The 17,709-nt window shown below is 55.9% G+C and overlaps 7 protein-coding genes and 1 pseudogene across 8 annotated transcripts; 6 read left to right on the forward strand and 2 right to left on the reverse strand.

The window, feature by feature from the left end:
- Nucleotides 1–184: 184 nt before the first annotated feature.
- On the forward strand, nucleotides 185–1,677 carry N657DRAFT_684365 (enolase C-terminal domain-like protein; the record flags this gene model as incomplete). The annotated part of the gene is made up of 4 exons (XM_062796672.1): nucleotides 185–251; nucleotides 299–332; nucleotides 379–527; nucleotides 575–1,677. 4 exons carry the CDS (start codon nucleotides 185–187, stop codon nucleotides 1,675–1,677), a joined length of 1,353 nt encoding a protein of 450 aa, XP_062643341.1.
- Nucleotides 1,678–2,785: 1,108 nt separating this feature from the next.
- N657DRAFT_650065 (NAD(P)-binding protein) lies at nucleotides 2,786–3,715 on the forward strand. The gene has a single exon (XM_062793855.1). It carries the CDS (start codon nucleotides 2,858–2,860, stop codon nucleotides 3,671–3,673), a length of 816 nt encoding a protein of 271 aa, XP_062643342.1. The 5' UTR covers nucleotides 2,786–2,857; the 3' UTR covers nucleotides 3,674–3,715.
- A 467-nt stretch (nucleotides 3,716–4,182) lies between these two features.
- N657DRAFT_581509 (NAD(P)-binding protein) lies at nucleotides 4,183–5,160 on the forward strand (the record flags this gene model as incomplete). The annotated part of the gene is made up of 1 exon (XM_062789537.1): nucleotides 4,183–5,160. The coding sequence occupies one exon, from the start codon at nucleotides 4,183–4,185 to the stop codon at nucleotides 5,158–5,160; it is 978 nt and encodes a 325-aa protein (XP_062643343.1).
- A 1,108-nt stretch (nucleotides 5,161–6,268) lies between these two features.
- On the forward strand, nucleotides 6,269–7,503 carry N657DRAFT_255395 (annotated as a pseudogene; the record flags this gene model as incomplete). Its single annotated transcript has 3 exons — nucleotides 6,269–6,739; nucleotides 6,811–7,025; nucleotides 7,098–7,503. Coding segments are annotated over 3 exons (776 nt in total), but the record flags the coding sequence as incomplete, so codon positions are not given.
- N657DRAFT_650067 (uncharacterized protein) lies at nucleotides 7,463–8,566 on the reverse strand. Its single transcript, XM_062793856.1, has 2 exons — nucleotides 8,230–8,566; nucleotides 7,463–8,158 (listed from the first exon to the last, which is right to left on the reverse strand). Exons 1-2 carry the CDS (start codon nucleotides 8,508–8,510, stop codon nucleotides 7,816–7,818), a joined length of 624 nt encoding a protein of 207 aa, XP_062643344.1. The 5' UTR covers nucleotides 8,511–8,566; the 3' UTR covers nucleotides 7,463–7,815.
- Nucleotides 8,567–8,874: 308 nt separating this feature from the next.
- N657DRAFT_650068 (uncharacterized protein) lies at nucleotides 8,875–11,931 on the forward strand. Its single transcript, XM_062793857.1, has 4 exons — nucleotides 8,875–9,077; nucleotides 9,147–9,222; nucleotides 9,289–10,466; nucleotides 10,540–11,931. Exons 1-4 carry the CDS (start codon nucleotides 9,020–9,022, stop codon nucleotides 11,835–11,837), a joined length of 2,610 nt encoding a protein of 869 aa, XP_062643345.1. The 5' UTR covers nucleotides 8,875–9,019; the 3' UTR covers nucleotides 11,838–11,931.
- Nucleotides 11,932–12,133: 202 nt separating this feature from the next.
- On the forward strand, nucleotides 12,134–14,113 carry N657DRAFT_707012 (uncharacterized protein; the record flags this gene model as incomplete). The annotated part of the gene is made up of 4 exons (XM_062797391.1): nucleotides 12,134–12,908; nucleotides 12,965–13,421; nucleotides 13,478–13,502; nucleotides 13,650–14,113. Exons 1-4 carry the CDS (start codon nucleotides 12,595–12,597, stop codon nucleotides 14,111–14,113), a joined length of 1,260 nt encoding a protein of 419 aa, XP_062643346.1. The 5' UTR covers nucleotides 12,134–12,594.
- Nucleotides 14,114–15,836: 1,723 nt separating this feature from the next.
- N657DRAFT_581440 (uncharacterized protein) lies at nucleotides 15,837–16,364 on the reverse strand (the record flags this gene model as incomplete). The annotated part of the gene is made up of 2 exons (XM_062789528.1): nucleotides 15,837–16,073; nucleotides 16,167–16,364. Coding segments are annotated over 2 exons (435 nt in total), but the record flags the coding sequence as incomplete, so codon positions are not given.
- Between the last annotated feature and the right edge of the window lie 1,345 nt (nucleotides 16,365–17,709).

Raw genomic sequence — 17,709 nt, forward strand, 5'->3', positions numbered from 1 at the left:
GTCTTGGCCCCACCAGTCTGGCCGTGCAATGCGACCAAGAAAAGGGCCTTTTTCCCTCGAGTCGGTTTGATTCCTTTCCATTCCTCTGCCAAGACTCGTTGGGCATTGCTGGGCCATTATCCTTTCACAGTCTACGCCCTCTTCCCTCTCGGCCGTCTTCACCCTTCGTCTGAATCACGTCACAATGGCTGCGCGAGAGTTCCCAACCATCAAGGCAATTAGGTCCTTTGTCATTGGCGGTGTCGGATCAGGTGCGTGCCATGTCCTGCGACTTCAACTGGTCACTAATAGTTGCCAGGCGGCGATTATCACAACGTTAAGGGTGGACACTGGTAGGCGTCTCGATGCGCTTGCGACCAACACAAGCTGACCCCACAGGCTGATCGACTCACCCATCTCAACGCCATGTTCAAGATGGGAGAAGTACAGGGCGTCGCGGACGAGCTGGGGCATCAACGTGCTTGGCTCGTTCTTTGTTGAAATTGAGGCCACCGATGGTACCGTCGGTTTTGCGACAGGATTTGGCGGTATGTGGCACCTACCTCTTTACCCGCTGCATCACTAACTCGAACAGGCCCGCCGGCATGCTGGCTAGTCCACCAGCACTTCGAACGCTTCCTGATCGGCGCCGATCCCCGTAACACGAACCACCTCTTCGAGCAAATGTACCGCGCATCCATGTTCTACGGCCGCAAGGGGTTACCCGTTGCCGTCATCTCCGTCATCGACCTCGCTCTTTGGGACTTGCTGGGAAAGATCCGCGGGGAGCCTGTTTACAAGCTCATCGGCGGCAACACGAAGGACCGCATCAATTTCTACTGCACCGGGCCGGAGCCAACAGCCGCCAAGGCCATGGGTTTCTGGGGCGCCAAGGTGCCGCTGCCCTACTGCCCCGAGGAAGGCCACGCGGGCCTCAAAAGGAATGTCGAATTCCTGCGCAAGCACCGCGAGTCGGTCGGGCCCGATTTCCCGCTCATGGTCGACTGCTACATGTCGCTCAACGTGCCCTACACCATCGAGATTGCCAAGGCGTGCCAGGACCTCAACATTAACTGGTGGGAGGAGTGCCTCAGCCCGGATGACACGGATGGGTTCGAGCAGATCAAGCGGGCGCACCCGACCATCAAGTTCACGACGGGTGAGCACGAGTACTCGCGGTACGGATTCCGCAAGCTCATCGAGGGCCGCAATCTCGACATCATCCAGCCCGACGTCATGTGGCTGGGCGGCATGACGGAACTGCTTAAGGTGGCGGCCATGGCGGCGGCCTACGACATCCCCGTGGTCCCGCATGCCAGTGGGCCGTACAGCTACCACTTCGTCATCAGCCAGCCCAACACGCCATTCCAGGAGTACCTGGCCAACTCGCCCGACGGCAAGAGTGTGTTGCCCGTGTTCGGCGATCTGTTTGTTGACGAGCCCATCCCGACCAAGGGGTTCCTGACCGCGGCCGACTTGGACAAGCCGGGTTTCGGGCTGACGCTGAACCCGGCGGCGAGGGCGAAGCTTATCCCGAGCACTTACCTGCTGACGCTGCCCACAAACTCGCTGGGCGCGCCAGCAGTCAATGGGACCGGGGTGAATGGAACTGGGGTGAACGGTACTGAGGTGAATGGTACGGAGCATGTGGAGGAAAATCCGAAGGCGGTCAAGCTCGGCGAGCTCAGCAGTACATAGGCCTGTACATAGAGTCGGGAGGCATAGCGATGGATGCATTGGATATTCAACACAGTTTCTGGTTGCTACCGTTCTTCGGCCGCCGTCTGATCTAATCCTCTGCCCTGAGCCACTGACGTCATCCTCTCGTAGGTTGAGTGCCGTTTGATCATAACAGTGCTTCACCATTACCGTTTATTCTACTTCATCTCCGTCGTGATCCGTACGAGCCATCCGCGCATGAAACATGGCCTTGTCCCTCCGTACATCGCCCACCTGCACTGCCATCGATTGACTCGACCTTCGTTGGCCTCGCTGTAATTCATCCCGAGAGTGGGGCCTAGTGACAGTGCAGTGGCCCCGCGGGCTCGACTTCAATAAATCCACTGGGGCACCTCAATAGCTCCACCAGTTTCGGACCCTTTCGGATGGACCCACCTCAACCTGCAGGTTACCCACGTCTCGTAGCCAACACCATCACCGACGTCCATTACATCAAGGACTCAAACGCCAATGTATCTCGGGCCGGGCTGGGCTTGGCGCTGTGGAGGCCTTTAAAAGCCACTGTAATAGGCGCAAGACCCGGCCGCTTCAAGAGAATGATGATGTATCGCAGTAACAGCGATTTGCTCCAGTTGTATGCACTAAAGTCAGGTGGTGACCTTGATTGGATAGGTGGTGTGTGGTGCCGCTGATGGTGGTGGCTTGGGTCCATCCGAAAGGGATCTAACACCGTGGATCTATGAAGATGCCCCAGTGGATTTATTGGGGTCGTCCAAGGTTAGTGGGGCGTTTAACTTCGCCTGCGGATGGCCTTGACTTCACGCTCCCAACGTGCGGTTGCTTCGACACGGCTCGCAGGAAGAATTCATTACCGGCTGATGAGCGACTGGTTAGACCATCGGCAAGAGGATCACAAATGAAAAGGTAAATAGACGCACTCGGCTTCACTGGTATACCGGCCAAAGTCGCACTCCGGCTGAAGTGTCGTGGCCGGGTCGAGACTTGATGCTCGTGTGGCATCGACCCCGCGATCCACCTCATTCGGCCCAGGGTCAAAAAGCCCGAGTGCCCGAGATACACTGCGTCGAGTTCAACATCTAGCGGAATCCTGAACAACATCCGATCTAGAAATTTCCTACCACATTCTTTCCTCTGTCACATCATCCCTCACTCCCAGTTCCCTCCCCCAACGGCAACCATGGCCCCCAACAACCTCCTCGCCGGCAAAACCGCCATCATCACAGGCGGCACAACAGGCATCGGCCGCGCCATCGCCCTCGCCTTCCTGGCTCAGGGCTGCGACGTCGCCGTGAACCACTTGGACCTAGAAACAGACAAGCCCCACCTCGACTCCCTCCTCGCCGAAGCCGAGTCCCTCCGCACCAACAACCCTTCCAGCGGCCGACTAGCCCACCTCCCCGGCGACGTGCGCGACCCAGCAACAGGCTCACAACTCGTAACCTTCTGCCTCGCGACCTTTGGCGCAACCCGCCTCGACATATGCGTCTCCAACGCGGGCATCTGCACCTTCGCCGACTTCCTCGACCTCGACCACGACCTCTACGCCAAAACAGTCCGCACCAACCTCGACGGCGCCTTTTACCTCGTCCAGGCCGCCGCGCGGCAGATGGCGCGGCACCAATCTCCGCCGGGGGGCTCCATCATCGGGATATCCTCCATCTCGGCCCTGGTCGGCGGCGGCATGCAGACGCATTACACGCCCACCAAGGCCGGGGTGCTGAGCCTGATGCAGAGTACTGCCGTGGCGCTGGGCAAGTATAGGATACGGTGTAATGCGCTGCTGCCGGGGACCATCCGGACGCAGTTGAATGAGGAGGATTTGAAGGATGAGGGGAAGAGGGGGTACATGGAGGGGCGGATCCCACTGGGAAGGACCGGGGAGCCGAGGGATTTGGCCGGGCCGGCGGTGTTTTTGGCGTGTGAGGAGTTGAGTGGTTATGTCACCGGCGCGCAGTTGTTGGTGGATGGGGGGTTGTTTGTGAATTTGCAATGATCACCTCAGCGAGGGGTCTGAGGTGTGAAAAACAAGGAGGAAAATGAAAGTGTATGGATTGACTGATGATTGCTGAATTCTGGATTCGTTCAGCCGGTCGACATCTTTGTTGATGTCCCACCGGATCGGAGCCGGTCTTCGGAATCCCGTCCTCTCGGGGTTTACACCTTACCTCCGGCAGTCCGCGAAGTGCTTGTTGGAGGGAATAGTGGGATTGAAAGCAATGCGACAGGTTCTATTGCATTGGCAACGTGTGGCTTAGGCCTGTCGCTTCATCGCCAGCGCTGGAATTACTCCCTGGAGTCTCGGAGAGATATGAGTGCTCCTACTCCGTCCTCCGGATTATGCGGATTCAAAAAACGGCAGTTCCTTAACAATGAAGGAATCGGGTTTCTAGTGTCCTTTAGTCTTTACTTGACGCTTCGCGCTGGAATGTTACCTTTGTCAGCACCCGACCTTAAGTTACTCAACCAAGCAACCAGAGCTTCTTTCGCTTGCGCAGTCCAGTCATGGGCTTCCTATACAGCCAGCTCATAGAATCGTGGAGACTGCCCTACCCCAACACCAACTATGCTGGCCAGACCATCGTCATTACTGGCAGCAACACAGGCCTGGGAAAGGAAGCCGCGCGACACTACGCTCGCCTGGGCGCGAGCAAGCTGATCCTCGCGGCCCGGAACGTCGACAAAGGCGAGGCCGCGAAGCAGGACATCTTAACCACCGCCGCGAAAGGAGTATCGATCGAAGTATGGCAGGTCGACATGGCAAGCTACGTCAGCGTGAAAGCATTTGCAGCTCGTATTGAATCCGAACTCGACCGGATCGACATCTTCCATGCCAATGCCGGCCTCGTGCGTGCCGAGTTTGCAATGGCCGAGGACAACGAGACCGGCATCACGGTTAACTACGTCTCAACCTTCTTGCTCGTGGCGCTGGTTTTGCCCAAGCTCAGGTCCACGGCGGAGCAGTTCAAGACACGCCCGAGCCTCGTGATCACGAGCTCCGGGGCGCACAGGCACACCACGTTTCCGCAGATGGAGGAGGTCAATATCCTGGCTGCAGTCAACGACAGAAACTACGCCGGCGGCAGGTACTGGAGGGACCGCTACCCAATCTCCAAGCTACTGGGCATCTTCGCCGTCCGGAGCATCGCCAAGGAGCATCCTGCAGACACGTACCCGGTCACGATCAACCTCGTGAGCCCGGGGTTATGTCATTCGGGCCTCTCCCGCGAAGCCAAGGGCATGCAAAAGATCATGTTCACGGGCATGAAGATGTTGCTGGCGAGGTCGACCGAGAACGGCAGCAGGACGCTGGTCGATGCTGGCGTGCAAGGGCCAGAATCGCACGGGCAATACCTGGAGGACTGCAAGATCGCTGAGCCGTCCGAGGTCGTGACGCAGAATCCCGACGTGCAGGATCGCTTGTGGGTCGAATTGAAGGCGAAGCTGGAGGGGATTCAGCCCGGTGTGACGGCGAACTTCTAGGTAGGCAACACTTGGGTTGGTTATCATGAGGTGCACAGCACCGCCGATTCCTCTATCTCAATGTTCGGTTTCTTTTGAATCACTGAGTTATTTCAGGGACGATTTGTTTCGGGTCATGATCTCATCTGGCTTCTTCTACGAGACTCCCGCCCACCCAAATACCTTAGGTACCTACCTCGAATGAAGTTCTCTTTCTTTTTTTTAGTCTTTTTTTATGTTTTCTGCCCGACGAGGAGATAGTTAGTCTAGAACTAACTGTTCATAGACCACGGGGCAGATAGTATGCCTTTGTGGAAGTTGTCATGCACTGTGATGTCACTCAATCACTTTTACAAGGAAACGAATCAGGTTGGGAAGTTAACAGAAAGTGCCCCCAGTCCCTGACGATTCAAGCGCGACCCATCTTACTTTGGAGTGTCTATTTACAACGTGCTCGGGCACGAACATCTCATCGTGGGGTCGCCGCACTTGGCACGTCTCCTCTCCTCTCATAGGGGAATATGACGTCTAAATTTAGATGCTTGAGAAACATGTTTAGGTATGTGTAATGGGCCCCGAGTGGCTGAACTGAGAGCTGAAAGCTCGCCTAGCTCTGGGCACCCCAGATCCACAACGTTGTGCGGCGCTGTAATCTTGGCGATCTACCTGACGTAGCAATGCAATGGAACCAGCGGATACATGTTCGTCCGACATTCAAGGTGGTGGTCCTAAGTATAGCCGTAAGGCGTCCAAGTTTTCTAAGTTTGAGAGATCAGGGCACTTGCCCCTTTTTTCTTGGGGTTCTAGCATCTTGGATCTGCAGATACACGCCCTAGCTGATGACGAGCAGTCAAGTTCTTGGCAGGTACGCTTATGGAGATCGTATGTAACAGTTCCTCCGACGGCAAGACAACTATGGCTATGAAGAAATCAACCTCTCTTATGTCGATGGGGAGACTACTAAACATAGCTGTTGTCTTGGCTATTTTCTTATGAGCGGAGCATGAAAGGATTTGTCCGAAATATCCATTTCGCTGTGACGATGACTTGGATACCTAGCAACAGTGATCGCAACTGAGGATTCGACGCGGTGGCAGAATACCAAGACTTGCAGCCTTCAATGCTGTCATCAGGGTGCTTGGGGAGACAAGTTCAACATGCCTGGGCAGGCTCGAGAGATGTATAAAAGCAGTCACATCCTCCAGATCATCCACTGCTTTTTCTCGCCATCATCATCCATCGCCTTTATTCAATCCAGGTCTCCTGCCTTCCCCAGTTTGCCTCCAACCCTCAACGCACAACAGACAAAATCCATCAAAGAAGATTTCTCAGTCACACTTCGCCAAAATGAAGATCTTCACCACTCTTCTTTGCACCATGGTGGCTCTTGCCTCGGCCGCCGCCGTCCCCTACGACTCTTACGATGACGCCGTCGCAAAGCGCGAGGTCGCTGCCGCGCTGAACTCGGAGCCCTTGGCAATCCGCGACGACGAGAACGTCGACATCGTCACCCAGGATCTGGATGATGGCAGCAGCAAGGTCGAAATCGTGGTCGACGGCGTCTCCAACGGTTATCTGATTATCGATGCCAATGGCGAAGGTGAACCCTTCCCCTTCCTACTCTTGTTGGATTGCTCAGCGACTGGAACTAACTCTGTTTGAAATCTTCAGTTCGTGGCTTCCAGGGCAACGGCACCGAAGTCAGCCTTGACACCCTCGACGACGCCGTCCTCGCGGCTCGTGACGATGTTGTGGAGAAGCGCGCCCTCGGCTTGATCCGCGTCCTCGCCCGGCTGGCTCCCATTATCAAGAAGTACGGCTCCCGCGTCGTCAGCTGGGTCAAGTGTGTTGGCGCCTGGAGCCTGATCCTCGACTGCTCCCCCAAGGTATGCCCGGACCTTGTTCAAAACGCCCTGTCTACTCTTGAGAAACGTGCTGACTTTCTGGCTCTGCTTTAGCTTCTGAACTGCGCCGGACGTGGCGACGCTCCCTGGGAGTGCATTTCCGGAATCAACTGCATCGGCAAGGCCGCGCGGAAGTGCTCTTAGATCATGGCAACTAGCAACTGCTTTTGTTGGAGATGGGGATTCCATTTACTATCGTCTAGCCGTTGACAACATGGAGCAGGCGGCGTTTGCCGAAGATATCTGAGGGTTTTCCTGTCTTTCTTTCAGCCATGGTACACAATCTTCGCAGTCTGGTTTGTTTCTGTTCTTGGTTCGAGTCACGGTATAGGTGACTTAGGCGCGCCGACATCTCTCCGGAGTGCGGTGTTGGGCGAACAATCCACAGTCATTTCCATTTGCATTTCGGCTACAAACTTCCATTCTCGTATACGTGGTATCGGAGCGCAAGACCTGTTTGAAGCTGGTGCGGGACAGTGTTATTTCCCCTGCCCTTGTCCCCTTTATTCAAGGTTTGGTGCGGCCAGGTTAATATTGTCTGAGTCATGGTAAGGTACATTACAGTAAGACATCACAGCCCGCCCAATGCCGCTATCAGCCTATCAACATGAATATGGAAGGGAAAGACGCCGTTGAAGTTAAGAGCTTGACCTACAATGTATCTCCGGGCCCCAACACACGGACTCTTCGCGGTGTGTTACAGTATCCAAAGATGAGGCACGTAAGGCACCCTAGCTATAGATAGCATGGTATCCTGAGCTTCGATTCTTCCCTATTGCCGTATACCTAGCAGTACATGCGCCATTGCCAAACCTGCGAGAATCCAAGACTGCGGCAGCCGACGTGCTGCTGCTCCAGTTTGCAGCGGCAGGCTGAAGGTGGTGGCGACAGTTGGCAGCGGCTCGGTGGGCGACCCCTGGATGGTCACTGGATCTGTGAGCGGCTCCACGGCCGTTGCGCCTGTACCCAAAGCAAAGGTGGCGTTGTGCGAGGACTGCTGGGCGAGAACACTGCTGGGAATGGGCGCGACCGTGTAGCCCTCGCTGGAGCATGTGGCCGTGTAGTTCCAAAGCCTAGACGTGATCATGCCGTAGACTAAGCGACAGTTGTCGCAACTAGACCGTTTCAGCCAACTCAATGTTCAGACCCTCTGTCCGTGTAGCAATGGAACATGAGGGCCACTTACGCCTCGTCGACGGCAGCATAACCCGAACCGCAAACGCATTCATAGTATCCATCGTCCCCTTGAGCTTCCTGTTGCTCCTCGCATTGGTCGTGGAGATCGAGTTTGACCTTGCAAATGGAGCCTGCGCCAAAGCAGGCTCGAAGTCCTTGGACATTGCCCGGGTCATAAGTACGGCTCGCCGTAGCAGTTGTGCTTGTCGCGGTCTGGCCGGCAACGTATGGAGCGGACAGGGACAAACCGAGGAGTAAGACAGGCAAGATAAGATGAGTGTGTAGCGCCATATCTGAATGATTGCCCTTAGTCTCTAGGTTGGCAGGTGGGCTTGTCGTTACTGCAGTCAGAAAAAGTTGGAAATGCAGGTCGCGATTCGCATACCTCCATCCCTAGCACATTCGAGCACTGCAGGAGAGCCTCGCATGCACACAGTAGGAAAGGTATGTAGTTACCCGTAAGCCTCGGGATAATTACGTGCCACTCGGTGTGATGAAGTGGACAAATCAGAAGGAAGATGGTGAATCAATTCTTCAGCTTGATCGTGGCGCACTTTATCCGCTCCCGCTCATTGGGCAAACTGGGCAGATTAGGCAGAGCCCTGCTCCTTCCTTTCGGATCGTCATGCAAGGACAATTTGGCATTTGCCACGAAGAGCCTCATTGCCAAGGAAACATTAAACTCCCTTCGGTGTCTGCTCCCGTCGAGGCGTCCGTTTATGACAACCCATGGACAGCAGAGGTGATACCACTCGGCACTTCCGCACTGATGTTGATGTTCACTGCATAGGGCCAGCACAATGGCGGAGTTATCAGTTGGATATACAGCCGGTTTGATTGCGCTGGGTATTGTCATTGGTACGTTCTACTGAGTTCTCCTTGATTATAAGGCTCCGGTCGTGTGCTTACCTTATCCGCCCTGTACAGCACAGCTTTGGCTCCCGACGGCCATATCCTTCCTGGTTGCCGGATTGCTCCGCGACGAGGAGACGGCAGCATCATGGTCAGTACCCTCAGTGCAGTGACCTTGGGCCTTGCCTCAGCCGGGTCCTGACGCTCAGCGCCCTAGGACTGTCGCATCAAAGATCCTCCAGTCGTCGCACTGGACAACACTTCTACGGACCGATTCCGCCCGCGGCCATGCCGTCCGGACCCCCATCTATCTCGCGTCCCTCGCCATCCCCGTCACGACCTTTCTGACGGCAATCGCTGGTGTCGTGACGCCTCTCGGCCTCTACGAAGAAACAGTACTGGGAGGTCGCGAGGTTGGCAACTTCTCCTATATCCGCGACACCAGCGCCTACTTCTACGGCACGAGCCCTCGGGGCCACTACAATTTCTCGAGGGTGTGCGAGTACCGAATAGGGTTAAGTCGGTACGGACCATGCCCCTTCACCAACGACACACTCGTCGTCAGCCATAACAGCACACACGCGAGCTGGGACTATCCCGACGGTCTGACCACAGACATCCCCCGCGTCCTGCGCGACCTCTACTCGAGCGGCACGCGTGGCATTGGCACGACTGTCTCCAACTTCTTCGACATTGAGTGGCGGCAGCTGACCACCAAGAGAGACGATGGCGGCGACCTGAACAACGGATCCGAGTACGCCGTCAGCATGTTTCGCCAGGTGGACAGCGTTGCCCTGGAGGACTCGATCAGATTAGTCGAGGGCCTCATTGTCGACACGAGGTCGGGTGGCGTGGGTTTCCGGAACCATACGCTGCCTCAGCCGCCGGACCGCAATGTCACCTGGCAGGAGGACCTGCTGTTTGTCGAACCTGTCACGGCCTGCGTCAACACCAATCTGACCTTCGACTTCACCATTACCGAGAGGAACTTCTCCTCTTCTTCCCACGGCCCTCCTGATTACCGGCTGACGGACCGGGGCGGGTTCATCAACCTCAACCACACATATCCGTACTACGATCGCGATAATCCGCAGGCCAACCCGGACCTTTGGGGCAGGGCGTACAAGGCAGCCATGATGCACAACGCCTACGCCATGATGTATCTCAACGTGACGAATCCCGGAAACCAGACTGCTGGCGTCAAGGCGTTCCAATATGTGGACTCCACCATGGGCAAGTCATTTCCCCTGGACGTCGAGTTGGGCGTCGACTACAGGGCCGCCAGGTTCACGTCCAAGTATGGGACTCACCTTTTCCCCAACATGTACACCAACGACGAGCCCAAGTACCCAAACCCGTTCAACGTCACTATGAGTGAATGGTTCAGCAGTATACGTACGTCTCCTACCTTACCCAGTTCCCAGTTTCCCATCCGATACTCCTTACCAGATACTGACTCTAACTGCAGGTATTATTTGTTCCGGCGCCGGGTCAGGCGATATAGCAAACATAACCAACATCTTTGTCACCTGTGGCCTCGTGAGCGGCCCGCCCCGCCGAGTCGACGGCGGGCCACAAAGCATCTTCGAGCGTGGCAGCCAATGGACCACGCCGCTCTACTCGTGCGCCACCGCCGTCCGCGCAACTATCAAAACCGTCGACTTCTCTACCGACGCGGGAACCAGTAGCATGAATCCAGGCCAACCACCCCCGTCCGAGTCCAGCCGCGGCCTCGCCGGGCTGCGCGTGACCAACATCACAGAGAAAACCTACTCCTCCCCCGACTCGTACCCCGTCTGGGGCGTCGAAGACACGGGTCGCAACCTCAGCGACATCCGGCCTATATGGGGTCTCATCTCCCCGGCGTACCCGGCGGCCCACTACCCCAACCTCTCGGTCGTACAACAGCCGTCGCTGTACCTGATCGGCCTCGGGAGCGACGACATGCACGTGGCGTCCTTCTACCCCGGGCCCGACTTCGCCGCGGGCCAGTACAACCTACCCGGCGCCGAGTTCCCCTTCGCCGCCGCTAACACAATCTACCTGAGCTCGCCCGGGCAGGGCATCACGGACGAGGCCTGGCCGTTTGACCTCCGAGGACGCGCCGACATGGCCGTGTTTACGCGCTGGCAGGCGCTGTGTGAGACGCAAGAAGGCGCCGCCCGGATGATTAACCTTCTGTGGACGGACCTCGCCGCGTCGGCTGTTGTTGGGACCAAGGGGATTTCCACCACTCCTATCAATACGCAAGGACAAGAAGAGCCGCCTCCCCCCCCCATAATAATCCACGTCCGCCCGGCCGTGCGCAGGACGCGCTACCACTTTGCCTATGGCATCCCCGCGTTTGTGCTGCTGGCCGTGCTGGTCGCGCTCACGGCGGGCTCGATCTGCGCCTGGCTTGCGAGGGTGTCGAACCTGGACAAGGTCCGCCGGCGCATCCACCAGCTGTCGGCCGGACGCATCTTTACCATTGTGTTGTACCCAGGCGAGAGTGACTTTGGCATGTCGCCCAAGCAGTGGAGTCTGATGAGCGGGGCGAAGACGGTGAGGTTCGCGGATGGGGAGGGGAATGGGGTGGGAGGAGGAGGGGTGGCGGAGGAGGGCGAGGAGGAGCGCGATATATACACATCCGGGACGAGTTTCGCGGATGGGGGTGGCAGTGACGGCAAGGTTGAGGTTGTTGATATGACAACGGTGCAGGTCCATGAGAGTGGGCAGCATGGGGGGTATATTGCGTTGGATCCTCTGAGCTATGAGTGTAGGTAGCTACCTAACGTGAGGAGTCATCTCTGACAGTAAACATGAACACATAAAACTCATGTAACTTATCTAAGGTAGTCACATATATCGAAGAACAACACCTTCCTTACCTTAGGCAATGAGGTGAGTAAGCAACACAGTGGCAGAGGATACTCTTGTCGTGTGAGAGGTGCGAAGACAGATAATCTCGCAAAACATGAGCCAGCGCAGAATCTCGCCGTACGGAGGTAGATTCGGGAATTCCTCCTTTATAGGAAGTTGACCGACCTTAGTTCTGCCAAGCGTTGGCGTACGTGGCCGGTGGATAACTATCGCTTAGAATGTTCGGATATTATCCAGGGGCTAGGTGGGTTGGACGACAAATCCTTTCTCCCCTATAACCCTTTCGGCTCTACGTTGTCATGTCTTAGCTTTAATTGCCCGGTAAGGACTCCCTGAAGACGTTGAAACAAACGCGGGTCCTTCCGCACGGCAACGCTTCTTTGCCTGAAAGACACCCACCCCGGCCGCATCAAGCCATCGAGCTCGTAAGATGGGCTATCGCGTTTCATGATCTCCACCAACGGGCGGCAGGTGGGCAGCAGCGGGCTTGATGTCCAGGAGAGAAAATCCACGTGGGAAATGGGGTGTCAAGATAAATATGTCTTCGCCACCAGTTCAGACTGCTTCTGCTAGAGTTTCACTCTCGTCAGCCAGTTTCGTTCTTTGAATTCACGTTCGTTTCTCTCTGTACATAACCTAGTCCTTCGTTTCGTCCTTCAACATGCGCTTCATCGCCACTGCTGGTTTGGTGGCTTGCGCCGCGTCGACCGTGGCCGCCCATACGCCCTCCTCGTCGTCCTCCTCCGACCTTGATCCGTCTGTCTGGCAGAAGCTCTCAGCTGCCAGCCATCGACCGTCGTTTATGCGTCGCTATGCCAGGAACCGCCCTGTGAAGAGACAGTCGGGATGGAACCCGCCTTCCGAGCTGACAACTCCCTTGAAGGAGGTCTGGGATCATTGCTTGGAGACGTACAGCGACGGGAATCTCTATGGCTTCAAGAACTATGGTTGGGACCAAATCATGGCCACCAATGGGTATGAATTTCAACTTGCAACTCTGAGCATCATCATAGACGACTAACGTCGAGCAGGACCATCAGTATGTGTGTCCGATGGGATTCGACCTCGTCCGTCACAGCGGCCCAGCGCACCACCATCGCCACGGTCCTCAACGTGCAGTATCAAAAGTGGTTCCAGTGGCTGTACGGCTACGACAACTTCCCCTTCTCCAACGTCGCCGTCAACGTCGTCGGCTGGGCCGTCCGAGACAACAACCTGCTCGAGGGTGACACGAGCGGCATCGACGTCTACACCGGCACGGACGACGCCGGCGTCCCCCAGTGCGCGCCAGCTTGCGGCCGCTACTTCAACCAGGACGGCGACTACAGCGGCTGCCCCAGCGGCGCTGATCGGCATTATGACCAATCGCTGTGGCTCACCGACGGCCTGAGCGGCGGTTTTGGTGGCGACTGGGGCCAGCAAGTCGGCAAGGAGTATTTTCTTGAAGCATTGAGCTCGGAGAACATTCATATCCTACTGCATGAAATGGTATGTTGACCCAGAGCCTCTTTCTAGCAGTAAGACTGACCACGAAACACTTACAGGGACACACGTTTGGCTTGGATGATTGTGAGTTCCCTCATAGTAGCCCTCGAGAATGACCATTGATCTGACCTGGGACTAACCCTTTCTCCAGTCTACGGTACCAACTGCCACACTGCCTCAGCCCCGTCGTGACACGTCACATTTATGTTGAGCTGCACTAATGACACCCAGATTGGACCCCGACCGGAGTGACGAACTTCATCATGCTCGCAGGTTCCTCGACCGAAATCACTGAGTTCGACGGCTGGATGATGCGCAACTGGTGGTATGAACTCTCCCGCAACAGAGGTTGGCAGTCGAGCAGTCGGTCTGGCAGCAGCAGCCCGTCGACGACTACTTCTCCGGTTCCTGCTGCTACCTCATCGGCACCTCATTTCAGCGGTGAGAAAAGCTCTGAAGACACCAAGTTCTCGACAACCACGACCAACCCCGCAACTGCTACCGCATCGTCGGCTTCGCAGCAAAGTACGCCCCTCGTAAGCACTTCGACCGCCCCTGTCTCATCGGAGACTGCCACGCAGGCTGCTCCGGTTGTCACAAGTGCAGCGCCTGCTACCACATCGTGGATTCCTCAGCAGGGAAGTCCGTTTGGGGGATCGTGCAGGGGCCGACAAGGAAGAAGAAGGAGAGCTTGAAGAAGATTCGACGAAAAGATGTAATGTTGATTCAAGGTCAAGCTGCCCGCGCGGCCTTGTTGTCTTCCACGGCATTGGGCCGACCTTCGTTTCTTCATTTGGCTGGACCACGTTACCTACAGTTCCTTACTTACCTAGAGACTTTGTTGCTAGAGACAGAAGTCGACGAGGTATCCATTTTCACCTTAAGCAGCTCCTCAGCTGTATCCTTCGTATTCCATCCGTTCCCGTTGCTATTCCCCTCGCTCTTTCCACCTTGGCTATTCGCCACAGAAGCACCACTGCCGTAATTGCTGCCGTCACGCTACCTAGGTTGGTTGCGATTGTGATTCGTGTCACGCCGGAGGAACACACCGAACAGGATGAGATGAAGGCAGAACATCTCCTTCACTGGTGGGGACATTCGGTCATGATTCCGTCGTCATTGTACAAGAGTTATGTCTTTATGACGAACCCTAAGGACGAGGAGGTAGACGATGGTAAGCAGCAGGGGGGCATCATTCTTTACATGAAGGTATGCCGCTGCGTTTACCTCGTACAGAATTCGTTCACCTTTGAAGCTTCATTACATGCTACGCCCATAGCACTTGCAGTATTATTGCATCAATATTTCCCGAATCAGTTCGTCTGCACCGGAACAGCAGACGTCAAAATGCGTTTCCTTGTCCTTGCCTCTCTCGTCAGCGCTGCCGCCGCTCTCTCTTGCAGGATTGTCGGCGCAGGAAACGGCCTGTGCCGTTCCTGTCCCTGCAGAGGATGCGAGATTGTCACCGAGATTCGCAACCGCGAGAGGCGGGAGTTTTCATGCATCTGGCGGCAGGGGGAAAGGGCGGATGGCGACAGGTAACTGGATGCCCCATCATCTTCAATGGCTGTGGACAGCGAAAAGACTGATTCTGATCTGACCGACGGCTTTTAAAGTTCCTGGGTGTATCTCCCTGACAGGAATTGTTTCGTCGCCCGATTCCGCACCGATTGCGGCGCAAGTAAGGCATCCCATACAAAGAGTCGTTGTTGAGAGAAGACGTTGCTAACATATCTATCTACCTTACCTTGCGCAGATCTTTTGGGGTCTTGCCTTATTCAATCGACTCAGGGACTGGTAAGAGGAGGAGGTTCTCAGTCGCAAGTCGACGCGGCCGCTGAACCCGATGCCGAGGCGGCTGCTGAATCCGATTTTGAGGAAGCCTCCGACTGAAATAAGGTCAAGGGGACAAAGAGCGTGAAATGGTGCGACGAGAATGGACGTCTAGGATCTAAGTCGGGTCCTGGAGTTGTTTGAGCTTTCAAGCTCCCGCTTTGCGCGCCTAAAATTCCCGTTCATCACTACCTGGTGATAATCTGGGACCTGTGTATGCTAGTTCAGTACCTACCTGACCTAGTAATGCATAGTCCAGTTCAAGCGCATGTCCTTATTAGTACTTGATGGGACAGGCTAGATTGCGTATATTTGATCAAGAGAGATCTAGACTCACAGTCTTGAAGCTGGACCCCAGAAGGTAAACTCCACGATTAAAGTTATTGGTCAATATCAAAGATGACCGCTCAAGCTCTTGCGCATCCACCGCTTTTTCCCCCCATGTCTCTCATCCCAGACTGTTTCACCCCACCGCCGGAGTTCCGCGTCGCACAAACAACGATCCTCGCGAGATAGCCCGGTCGATTTCGGTCAGATTCTCATGTTTGTAAGGTCAGTGGGTAATGAGAGTAGCAGACGGAGGCTCTACTGCTGCTGGCCAGGCATGGCCCACAATCCGCCAATGTTCTCGAGGTAAGCAACATTGTTGAACTCGACGTCGACGCTCTTGATCTGCCAGTAACCCTTCTCCTTAGTCACGCCGAGGATGGTGATGCCACGGACCGGCTTCTGCGCGACACCGAAGGTGGCCGTCCAGATGAGTGTGATCTCGTCGCAGTCAAAGGGCGACTTGTGCGTTACCACCAGCGGGAGGTTGTCGGGCTGTTTTGGTCATGCATTAGTAAGGTACCTTAATCTGAATTCTGGTGTGGGGGAGTGAGTGACGAGGAAGAGACGGGAAGGGAGGTAAGGTACCTGAGTGTGCTGGTGGTCAATGAAGGCTTGCTTGGTCGGGAAGGTCGGGCCGCCAAGCGGGATGCCGGCCAGGATGTTAATGCTGTCAGAGGTGTCGCGGAAGTCGTCGGCAAGGTATTTGGCGTCGGCGTCGTTCCAGCCGGAGATCATGCGCACGTAGGCGGCCACGAGATCGTTGGCGGAGTTGGGATTCAGGCAAGGGGCGTGGCGTGGCGGGCGGCGTGGCACTTCGCGGGGGGCGTGGCACTTGGAGTCCGAGTCGCCGTCGTCGGATTTGCCTTTGCCTTTGTCCTTCTTGGCGCCCTGGCCCTTGCCCTTTCCTTTGCCCTTGGATTTGGATTTGCCGTGGCCTTCTTGCTGTTCTTGATTGTCTTGGTCCTCGGGCTCTTGGCCATCCTCGCTGTGACCTTCGTCCTCCGCGTCCTCCTCGTCTTCGTCATCTTCCTCGTCTTCGTCATCTTCCTCGTCCCCGTCGTCCTCCTCAACCTCCTCGTCTCCGTGCTCACCGTCTTTGCCGCCATGATCGCGATCGCGGACCGCCCTCTTAACCTCATCGTCTTCACCGTTGGCGACTTGGAAATCCCGGCGTGTAGAGACGCCCACCGCGACATCGTCGAGATCATCTCCGGGGAGAACTCCGCGGGCCACGGCGTAGGCATTATGCTTTTCATCCCGGGGGCTGAGCCCAAGGAGCTGAAGAGAATTAAGCAGAGGGCCAGCCAGATTGCCAGGAATCTGTGGGGAGGCGACAGGCATAGCGAGGCCGAGGCCTGCCAGGGGGAGGAGAGCGAGGGAACTGGCGAAGCGCATCTTATGAATGAATTGTCTCGGTGGTGATTACCTTAGTTATGCGATAGGTGTTAATCTCGAAAAGTGCCCGCGCCGTCGAGCTGTTGTCCTTTTATGTCAATTATGTCGAACTGGACACGGTCAATCAGATCAACCAGTCGGGCAGATAGGTGCCTGAACGCCGGGACTTCCCCAAGTGCGGACTCCGGGTGACACATCGGTGGAAAGAGGCTGACTGAAATGTCTTATTCCTGATGCAGTATCTCAATAAATCTGTGCCAGCGGAACGCTAAGAGTGGGCAGTCAGGACGGCCCACGGCAAGCTGCATCTTGGAGAAACGCCACAAAACTGAAAGGTATTCGTTGAACTCTCGGGAATCGGTATTAAGCCTATGGATGACGGGAGTTGCTACTTTCCGTTCTGCCAATGTCTCTCAAGACCTGTTGCGTATCTTGGCCCTTGGGCCTACATTGAGAGCCCTAATACCCATGCTTGTTGACGAGTTTGAGATCGACGCATGCAGGAAATGCAGCTGAGCGACCCTTTCGATGATTACCTGGCACCATAGGCCGGTCCCGAGCTGTGAAAGAGTGCCCGAGAGGGAAACCCGACATGTCTTGCCACGAATCCTTGATGTTGCAGCGTTCCGAGGGGTGGATTGGTGATGAATCAAGTTTTGTTTTCAGCCGGCATAAGCACACCCTATGGGCTCTAGGTACGCATGCCAGGGTATATATCGTGCGACAGTCCGTG

This window comes from Parathielavia appendiculata (assembly GCF_033297405.1).
Source record: "Parathielavia appendiculata strain CBS 731.68 unplaced genomic scaffold N657scaffold_25, whole genome shotgun sequence".
Lineage (NCBI taxonomy): Eukaryota > Fungi > Ascomycota > Sordariomycetes > Sordariales > Chaetomiaceae > Parathielavia > Parathielavia appendiculata.

Bases quoted from the DNA above. Each gene is read 5' to 3' on its own strand.
- N657DRAFT_650065 (XM_062793855.1), top strand. From the start codon at position 2,858: ATGGCCCCCAACAACCTCCTCGCCGGCAAAACCGCCATCATCACAGGC.
- N657DRAFT_650067 (XM_062793856.1), bottom strand. From the start codon at position 8,510: ATGGCGCTACACACTCATCTTATCTTGCCTGTCTTACTCCTCGGTTTG. The intron at 8,159-8,229 runs GTAAGTGGCCCT...GAAACGGTCTAG, and splicing joins TATGCTGCCGTCGACGAGGC to TTGCGACAACTGTCGCTTAG.
- N657DRAFT_650068 (XM_062793857.1), top strand. From the start codon at position 9,020: ATGGCGGAGTTATCAGTTGGATATACAGCCGGTTTGATTGCGCTGGGT. The intron at 9,078-9,146 runs GTACGTTCTACT...CGCCCTGTACAG, and splicing joins TGCGCTGGGTATTGTCATTG to CACAGCTTTGGCTCCCGACG. The intron at 9,223-9,288 runs GTCAGTACCCTC...TCAGCGCCCTAG, and splicing joins GAGGAGACGGCAGCATCATG to GACTGTCGCATCAAAGATCC.